Source organism: Alosa pseudoharengus, unplaced genomic scaffold, assembly GCF_046254945.1.
Source record: "Alosa pseudoharengus isolate Yale_2024_CS ecotype anadromous, Long Island Sound unplaced genomic scaffold, YU_APseudo_1.1 YU_APseudo_1.1_scf_21, whole genome shotgun sequence".
Taxonomy (NCBI): domain Eukaryota; kingdom Metazoa; phylum Chordata; class Actinopteri; order Clupeiformes; family Clupeidae; genus Alosa; species Alosa pseudoharengus.
In genome coordinates, this window is record NW_027468674.1 from 30,540,656 (window position 1) to 30,550,713 (window position 10,058).

The 10,058-nt window shown below is 38.8% G+C and overlaps 1 protein-coding gene across 1 annotated transcript; it reads left to right on the forward strand.

Moving 5' to 3' along the window:
• The first annotated feature begins 3,291 nt into the window (after positions 1–3,291).
• On the forward strand, positions 3,292–9,708 carry birc5a (baculoviral IAP repeat containing 5a). Its single transcript, XM_076298587.1, has 4 exons — positions 3,292–3,490; positions 3,809–3,918; positions 9,050–9,167; positions 9,277–9,708. The coding sequence occupies exons 1-4, from the start codon at positions 3,383–3,385 to the stop codon at positions 9,367–9,369; spliced, it is 429 nt and encodes a 142-aa protein (XP_076154702.1). The 5' UTR covers positions 3,292–3,382; the 3' UTR covers positions 9,370–9,708.
• The last annotated feature ends 350 nt before the right edge of the window (positions 9,709–10,058 follow it).

Genomic DNA, 10,058 nt, shown 5'->3' on the forward strand with positions numbered 1-10,058 from the left:
GAATTACACTCTTTTTACATCATAAATATGGTGTGCAACCATACAAAAACAACATTTTTCACATGGTAATATTATACATGTTTAAAAAGTGGATAAATGGACCCAAGGTTCAAACAAATTGTGTCGTTTGACAAATTCCAGATTGACAAGGGAATGGTAGAGCAATGTCTATGCTCAGCTTGCCTTTAAGAGCACAACTCCTTACATTTGTAAGGCTTTCGTTTTTAAGTCAGCAAGTTCCATGGCCATGTCACATCCATAACGTTTTATAGGAAAAGTTTATGCTACACATACAGTGTTGATGTGACAATGTCCATAGTGTCTGTGCAAAGCTGATTTATATCAATGTAAAGTGTGATGACCAAATTGTGCCCCTTTCTTACTTTTAAAACCTTTAATGGTGCGTTATGGATGTGACGTTACAAGACTGGAGACTTTATTATACCTCAAAGCCGATAAAACGTCTGTTCTGGTGGCATGTCAGTTTTAACGCATTGCACCTTAGTGTTTACAATTGACATTTCAAAGATTATTAGGTTGATCAAAACCACAGGGAGGCCTTGCCTAACCATTAGCAAAACAAACATAATATTAAAATACCTCCAGTGATTAGCCTAGCCATAGCCTATTTTCAAGTGGCCTAATAACAAAAATCTGAGCGATTATCTTCCTGTAAATACTGTTGTTGTACAGTAACTGGATTATCGTGTTGGTGAAGATGGCTGACTTTGCAGCTGGAGTTAACATAGCAACCTCCTTCTGTTGCAGATCTGTTCAGCCTGCCGTTCACGTCTGTTTAACAGTTTAATTTTAAATGTGACGCGATATGCCAGCATTTGAAGTGTCAGGTCCTCTGTAGCTAATACCCACAGAGTAACATGAGTAATGGCAGCAATAAACTAGATGTACCGCATAGCGGTACAAAATATGACCGCCTTTCAGTCCTGCATATTCTCTTCGCAAAAATAAATCACGCTTGTCAATTTGTCTCCATCTCCTACTTCTGCAACTCATGTGCATGTAAATGAGTGTGTGCAATGTGCATATGTGAGTTTGCTTTTGTTTATAAGAGTGTCTGTGTGTGTGCATGTGCGTATGCGTGCCTGTGTTTGTGTGTTTATGTGTGTGTGTGTGTGTGTGTGTGTGTGTGTGTGTGTGTTTCCAACAGTTTTAATGTGAACTTGGGAATTTGCCCTTTTTATCACTTGAAAGCTGCATATCTTTCTTTCACGAGCATCTTACACTATATTTTAAGCAAATACAGTTGTTTGTTTAGGATTAGTGAGTGTATGTTTTAACCTTTGTTGTGGCATCCGTGTTTGTCACACATTCTGATGGCAAAGCACATGAACACTTGCTGTCGGAAAAACAAAGTAGCCATGGGGGCGGTCCTTGTCATTCCGAGGTGCTCTGAATGCACCATTTGTTGCTGGGGGAGGGGGGAATATTCTCAAGGGCGTAGGTTTGGTCTCAGCTTTGGTGGGGACATCCAATCCCCCCCGGCTGAAAAGTTAACTTTTACTGACAAGAGTCAGACTGTCAAAAGACAATAGCCTCTTTCATTATTTATAGTACTCTAAAGTTAAACTAGCATCTCCGACTGGAGAGAAATATGTGCAGACGAAAACAATTGTTTAAACGTAAATAAATGTTTGAACACTAGATGCCAATTTTGTTTCTCAGATAACAGAAGCTAAGCATATCTTAAATTTTAAATTTGCCCAGATTATATAGTCATAATATAATATAGTATATATATATATATATAGTATTTTATTTATGTTACTGAGTATGGAAATGCACCATAGTTTAGGATTGAATATGTCTATGAATTTATGCGACTCTAAATTATATTTGTATTTGCTTAACTGTAATTGGAATTCTTTTGCTGTAAGATACCAGTGCCTTAATGGCGATTTCCTTTGTTATTTCAGACTGTTGGCAATACAGAATATCACAATACAGAAGTGAATCTACTCCATCTCATTATATTGTACAGCAATGCTGCTGACTCCAACTGAATTGACAATTTGACATAGGCTAATAATTAGAACCTCACCTGAAGCCCTGATGCTGTTTCCTCAACCTGCCATCCATCTGTAGTGGTTTGATGCTGTCTTTCCTGCATACAAAGTGGTTCATTCATTTTGTAGCCTATCCTTTGGCTAGCGAGTTTAACCCTCCTACCATATTGTATATGATGGTGTTATTTGGATATTATTAATCAAATAATGATTCATTATATTTGAATAACCAACAGTGTTAACTTATTCACATTGCCAACACGTTTTTACAGCATGTGTCATAACAATGCAATGACAGTCCTTCAAACGAATTTGGGTCTCCCTTTTATTTCTCTGCATTGTGTAGGCTACACTCAGAAATACATAACATAAACAGAATAGAAACGAAAAATGTCCAGATCCAATGTTTATTGTGACTTCCAAGATTCTAACTTAAGGTAGGCTAATTAACATTCAGTGACTTGGTAATAACATCTATTGTGATAGCGCGACTTCTATGCGACCGTGCTGCACACCCCTAATCAATACTCCTGACCTTGGTTGAAAGATTACAGAAGCTAGGATTATCTTTAACAATATCCTGGGTAACATGCTATCACCAGTTAATACTATTTTTCCACATAATAGAATCTGCATAATTTGCAAGCCTGTCACTACCACTGCTAGCTTGTGTGGCTAGTTATTTTGCTTAGTTACACTCTGCTTTATGAAAAAGCTTCGCATGTCCCCTTTCTTCTTCTTAGGTGGCATAGCTGATCTACACACCACAAAAAGGGGTTTGTATGTATGCTGAAGGGAAAAGGGAATATTAAAATGTTTCACTTTGACATTTTATGGGGTAGGCCTATATGTATTGACAGACAGCCCTGGTAACTTACCGTTGTCGTTGACACACCCGCTCGCTTGACTACCAGTGCAAGAATAAAGTAATATGTGTGCAGCATGCGTGTCAGATAACCCTTCCCCCGCCCCCTCGGGTTTTCAGCCAATCAAATGACGACGTTTCTTGTACTGTCGTGCAGGCTGTCGGAATGATCAGCAGCACAAATGAGTTCGCTAAAATATTGGTGGGGACAATTATGTCATCTTAAAATATTGGTTAGGACTAGTCATGAGCGTCCCACCCTAAATCTACGCCCATGAATATTCTGATAGTTATAAATGCAAAACAAAAATGGCCCTTTCTCTCTGAAATTCAAGTCCACAAAAACCCATTTGACGTCTACATGACGTCACCACCAATGAAAACCTCCGCTCGAAAATCAAACATTCCGGAAGTGAAGTGTTTCAGGTGTAGCCGTTCAAAACTGGTCTTTCACTAGGTTGCGACGCGGTAGTTATTTTAAAATAGATTAACTATGGATATGATGACTGGAGAGCTTACAAAACTATACTTCTACGAGTCCAGGCTTGAAACATTTAAAGGTTGGCCTTTCGAAGAGGACTGTAGTTGTACCCCCGAAAACGTAAGTGAATTTTCTCTTGCACATGAAAAATGGCTAACGCTAACTTACCAAAACAATCAGTTTAGAGGTGCAAAGTGTGTGTTTTGATACGCGCGATGTTTCAGCCATGCACATAATGGTAACTTTTGGTTAAATAGTGCATTGGTTCTCCAGAGTAGTTTCGAATGGCCCAATTTAAGTGCATAGTATAGGCACTAGTGACGTTAATATAACTTTAGCTGCTACCAGTTAGGCCAAGTTACCCTAGCTTGCGCTATCATCCACAACAAAACCTCACTTTCTGTGATTTTGTGAGTTTACTATTTCAATGTTCAACAGATGGCTAAAGCAGGATTCATTCATACACCGTCCGAAAATAGTCCCGACGTCGCTCAGTGTTTCTTCTGTCTCAAAGAACTGGAGGGATGGGAGCCTGAAGATGACCCTTTGTGAGTAGGCCGAATGTCTCAAAGCATTTGTGTTTTGTGCATGTGTAACGTTAACGTTAGTGATGAATGTCTTTTGAAACCGTGCGTGTCGACCGGAATAGGCCTACACTGACACTTAAAAGTAAAAATGTGTAAAAACAGGGAGCCTTCATCTCTGGGCCTAATACACAGAATTATATCATTAGTGTGTGGGATAGCCCTGATTTGATAATCAGAATAGACTTTGAAAAATCAGAGAGGTCTAAAAAAGTATAGAATATGAATGTTAGGCCTTAACAAGTCTTAAACACATTAGCCAACAATATTATGAGCAAGGTCTTAATTATGTTACTGCTTCGACAGTGGTCATTTCATTTTTTTTAGCAGCATAGATTGAACATATTTATTTACTTTGCTAATCAAGACTGATTTTTCTTCATATTCTTTGCCAGTATGGGTGTGAGATCAGTCCTAAATTTCATTCATAATTATTTTTTTTAAACAAAGTTTTAAAATTGTCTTGAATTTAACTTGTTAAAACCTGTAGAAAGCCTGCTCAGGGTGTCCGCGCGGTAGTAAAAGGTAGTAAATAGAATCTACCAAAATTAAGGCCCTTGAAAGGTAGTAAAAGGTAATAAATGCAATTTGACTTGGTAGTAAATTTTTCATCACCACCTCAATATATGATTTTACATTTTTTGCTTAATATTTGTGTCTACATGTTTTAACTGCATCTTGCCTAATTAAAAATATATACGTGCTAACAGGACCTGAGTGAGTCGGAGTCGATAGCAATGATGTAGAAGTAAACTGTGTAGAGTTCCGTGGTTGACAGCCTATCAGCGACGCCAACAAACAACATTTTCGCCTTTTTGCTTCAGTTGATATTACAGGGATACAAACAACGCGCTTTTCGGTGACTCCTTCACGTTGCTTTGGGCGACTTATATGAATCGTGCAGATCCGAAGAGTTTTTTAGGGGCCAGGGATGCAGGGATGCTTTTCGGTGACTCTCGCGTTTTTCACGTCATCTAGGCCCTACCGCAGGCTACCAGAGCAGCGTTTATCATATGGGCCTGCTGGTCCGGTGCTTCTGTCACTCATCTAATAATATTTGTTCATGTAGCAAAGGAGCGGTAGATGTAGGCCTAGGCTAGCCTATCACTCTGATAGCAGCTAAAAAAATATAGGCTACACTCACTCCGTTAGGAGGCAACTCTCTCAGTTTACACTAGGCTACTTCAGCTGGAAGTTTTAACAACTGTGGACTTGACTAGTGTAAGCTTTCGTTCAGCTGACGGTAGCGCTGCCATCTGACTGTGATCATCCAGAACCGTGCAATAAAATTCCACCTATCCCATCAGTAACAAAGTTCGAACTAGTCACTGACATAGTAACCGACAACATTTTTTTAACGTTACCTAGACCTAGTATATAATGTTACGGAATTGCAAGAAAACGAGTGAAAACAATTCCTTAGTTTTAACCACGCAAGTGCGCGTGTCATTTATTAAAACGGTAGAAAACTGAATCAAAGACGGTGCATCAACAAAAACAGCATGCAGTTTAAAAGTCCCGTTATTTAAAGTCCCAGACATTTAAAGGGACAGCGATCACTCAAGACAAACCTACACCACAACTGAGTGATGAACGTGAAATTCTTTGAATAGCCTACAAAACACTGCATTTAGATGACAACTGCGTGAAGAACCACGCAAAAGTTGATGGCGAATTAAGTTTATGGCTTTCACATTTAAATCATTCAGTAGCCTATGAAAACTTGATCAGTTAAATTGTTCTCATAAAAGGAACAGCAGGCCTACAAAATATTCCAAATAGGCTAGTTTTATTGCAGTGACAGAAAACTGCAACATATGAGTTTAAAACATTGTTAAATTTGAAAGCATCTAGCTAGTGACAGTAGGTTTTAGGGGGGGAAAGAAACTCTGTAACCTACTTGATTCCACAGTCAATGTTCAGTATTTGGCCTATAATTTAGCCTATAATATTGGCATTTGAATCCATGAAAACTAACCAAAATCTATCATTTCCTATCGACAACAGACCAGTAATGCATCGAATCGCATTGCTACACATTTTGAAGTATTGAAAAGAATCAAATCAATGGCTTAAAGAATCTATATTTTATCAAATTGTGATTAAACTTGATTTACACTCCTAAATGGCATCCTTACCTCCCTACCTAACTGTTGTTTTGGGAAGTATTTATCATGCAAGCATCTTGCATCCATGCTGAGTAATGCAATGAAATCATAGTTTTCAATTTTGCATCAGTAAAGCAGTCCACTGATGTGCATGTTTTCACGGACTGCTTTGTGTCAAATGTGCAACAACAATACCATACCAATAATAATGGCTTTATCCATATAAATAGATTTCTGGGCCTATCCTTAGACTGGAGTTGTTTTTTTGTTTGTTTTTTTTGGGGGGGGGGGGGCGGGGTAGTCGGTGTTTGTTCTTCATTTTTCACCACACGTGTTTGGTGTTTTAGCGTCATTTGTGCCAAGGTTATCATTCACCTTATTAGGGCTAAGGGCTGGTTAGGATAACTCAAGGGCTAGGGTTAAGGTAAGGACAACTGAAACTGAACTCCTCGACACTACAAAAAAACATTGTCATTGACAATGACCATACTTAATGATCACAATTAGAAATTATTAGTGTACCTAATATTTATGATTTATACCTTATAGCAAGTAGTAAGTGGTGCTTTGCATACCCCCCCCCCCCCCCCCCCCCCCAAAAAAAAGGGCTGCTGCTTGATGTCGTGTTGGTAGTAAAAAATATTGTGGAGGTAGTAAAAAAGGTAGTAAAAAGTAGTAAATTCAACTCTATGATTCCTGCATATACCCTGCTGCTCTTTAGGGCACTAAGCTAATGCATGATTACGGTATGCACACTTTGTTTACCCACCAGTCAAGGCCGAACCCCAGATGTCTAGTGGTCCTCATCACCTGTGAATTAGCTGAGTGAAATATGTTTCACAAATACGAAGGAATGATTGACTGATTTATTATTACACAGCACAGAGTTCCCACAGTCATGGAAAACCTGGAAAAGTCATGAAATTGTAAAATCCCATTTTCCAGGCCTGGAGAAATCATGGAATTCAATAAATTCATTACCAGTTTTGGAAAAGTCATGAAATTCCATTTGATCATAGCTAGGACGCATAAACTTCGCTAGACCCCCTGTACCAGGGCACGTGCCCTAGGGCTGCACGATATTAGGAAAACATGCGATATGCGATAACATTATTGAGTACTGCGATAACGATATAACTTGCAATATTTAAATATTTAATTTTTTTCTCCATTCTACTTGCTGCTAACATAGACTGTAGGGTGGGAGGGGGGGTAAATGTATAATTACAGAATTAAATGTATAATTTTCTACATAAACAATATAAAATATACTGCTCAAAAATGAAGGGGACACTTCAATCATACACTGGATTGGTGCTGACACTGTTTGATTCTGAGCATAAGAAAAACTTTTAAGGCGAGTGTTTTATTTTGCAAGAACTGTCAGACATTCTGTGAATGTAGTTTGAGAATGGAGAGAAGGGTGGAAGGTTTCAAAAAATGGGTTTGAACAATTGTGGAAACTGTAAGTGTTCCTTTAATTTTTTGAGCAGTATATTATGTAGCCTAGGTGGACAGCTAAGATACCCACTGACTAGGCTATCGAAGTTGTGTGGAAGATGTGCTCCAAGAAAATCCTCGTAAAAGACGGATAGACAGCCAATCTGAATACTTGTGCACCAACCAGCGGAATATTCCACATTTTGGCAGCTTTTGCTGGGCACTAGCAAAAAAGCTACTGTACTTAAGCTATATCGCTGCGGTCACTCATCTAAAATCTTAAGTATCCCAGTCTGTAACCTCATACGCTGCGCATCCCATGTTATTAGGCTACCGGCATGCCGCGGAAAGTGAAAGTAAGTGGCTGCGATCACACAGTCCAGGCTAACAAAGTAGGCTAAACAACTTTTACAAATAACAAATCCTGATTACCTCACGGTGGAGAAGGACGCATTTGGCGCTGTGTTTGTAATAAGTCGGCCTTCATAAAACCAAAATATTTCCATATAACAGACGTGTTTTTCCTTTTAGTCACCAATTCCTCTTCACCTAAGTGTAGCCTACCTCGCTTGACTATCTTCAGCCATCACGACTTAGCTCCTGCCTCAACACCTAAAACACCACACACCTAAACTGGTGGGGGACGGGCTTCTAGGGCTGCATGACCGCATCGGTTTGGTAAAATATGTTGACATTCAGAATGTGAATACACCATAGACTGTATGGAATGCGCGGCACAGAAAATGTATCAAAATGTATCGAAAATTAAGTAATCTTTGCGGTATGTCCATCGCAAGCGTTGATATCGCGATAACGATAGATTTTAGATATATCGTGCAGCCCTAACGTGCCCCAGTACAATCTCAAGTTCATGTTTAACTAGTTCCTGTATTTAGAAGCAAAATTCTATTTAGATAATAATGGGGTAAAGAAAGCAATGTTATCAAATCCGCAAAGTCAAAGCAACATAAATTAAATAAGCAATGCAAAATTTAGCGCAGAGATGCACACATTGAGTTTCCTAATTCAAAGGTAGGCTGTTACGCTAGTGCATATAGTATGAGTCTAGAGTCGGCCTGATCTACGCAGAATATATCAAATTAAATAGCCTGGTGGAAAACAGGTAACAACTTTGACATAATTTCATGGAGTGCTGAAATATGCTCTATTTTTATGTCAGGTTTAAGCATTTGATTGAATGTGGTTTAGCAGCATGAAATTAAGATTCTGTAACAATAAGACCCTTGTAGATTTTAAGTGGCTGTAATTAAGGCTGTGTTTATTTTCTTGAAGTGCATGTTAGCAGACCTCTTAAGCAGCTGTATAATGCAGTCAATGGTGACTGCAACTTGGCACAATAAAATGTTCCTCTGATGATGATTATTTCAAGTGCTAGATTACACGTCTTACAATTCTAGTTAATACGAGTTTTTAATAGTTTAAAAGAGAGAGAAACATTGTGTGTGTCTGTCATGCCATTTCCATCTCAATGAGCACAAACATGTTTTTTATTAATATTATTATTATTATTCCATTATTTTGATTAGGAAAGAGCACAAGGCCCACTCTTCTCAGTGTGACTTTGTTGCTCTAAAAAAGCCTGTGGAACAACTGACAGTGGAGGAGTTCCTCAAGCTCCAGAAGGAGAGACAGAAGTTCCAGATTGTGAGTAAAGGATCAGTGTGAGGGAGCATTCCTTATTTATAATCTAATGGAAAAATCAATTTATGTTGCATTGCACTCTGTAAGATTGATCTTTTCCCCCCCTCACCAGAGGAAGACATGCAATCAAGCCATTGATAAATTTCAAGAGGCAGCAACAGTCAGAAGAGGCCAGATTATCAAGACTTCGATGGGAGAGGAGTAATCCTTGGCCTGTGATCACACTGCTGGACACCTGTCCCTCTGTCTTACACTCTCAGACATCAGTTCAGTGGATGGAGAAAAACTCACCCTTTGTGAGGGTATATGTCTTCAGACGCAGATCAACAAGACTCAAGTTTTATTTGGCATATTCTACTGAGCAACTCTGAGTGAAAACATTAATATTTATCTCCTTTGACAAGCTTTGTCATTGTGTTTGCCAATTATCCTTTTTAATAGGCTTTTGAGATTCATTTGTGTAAATTCATACTTTCCAGACTTGTGTGTTCTTATTCTGTCCACTCATTTCTTTTATTTTTAATAAAGCCCACTCCCTCAATAACCACGGGTAGGCTACTGTTTTCTTGGGAAAATTGAGTTTTATTTATGTTCCTCAGAAGACCTATGCTGATCCTATTCTTAGTTTAGCCTTCAAAGCTGATGTTCTATTTACAATGTAATATCCTGAAAACGGCCCACAATGGAAAAATGACACTTTAATGGGCAACTTTGTAGGGCTGTGAATCCGAGACCATGAAGAAAATGTTCAAGTGCTCCTCTGTTTTCAGTTTCCCCTCATTCGACGAGGCAAAGGAAAACAACGTAATTGATGTAAACGTCATGTCATCGAGAGAACTGTAGTGCTTATCTTAGCGCTCGAGCGTACCTTCGCACTTACACTCCTTCAGTGTG

Bases quoted from the DNA above. Each gene is read 5' to 3' on its own strand.
- birc5a (XM_076298587.1), top strand. From the start codon at position 3,383: ATGGATATGATGACTGGAGAGCTTACAAAACTATACTTCTACGAGTCC. The intron at 3,919-9,049 runs GTGAGTAGGCCG...TATTTTGATTAG, and splicing joins GAGCCTGAAGATGACCCTTT to GAAAGAGCACAAGGCCCACT. The intron at 9,168-9,276 runs GTGAGTAAAGGA...CCCCCTCACCAG, and splicing joins AGAGACAGAAGTTCCAGATT to AGGAAGACATGCAATCAAGC.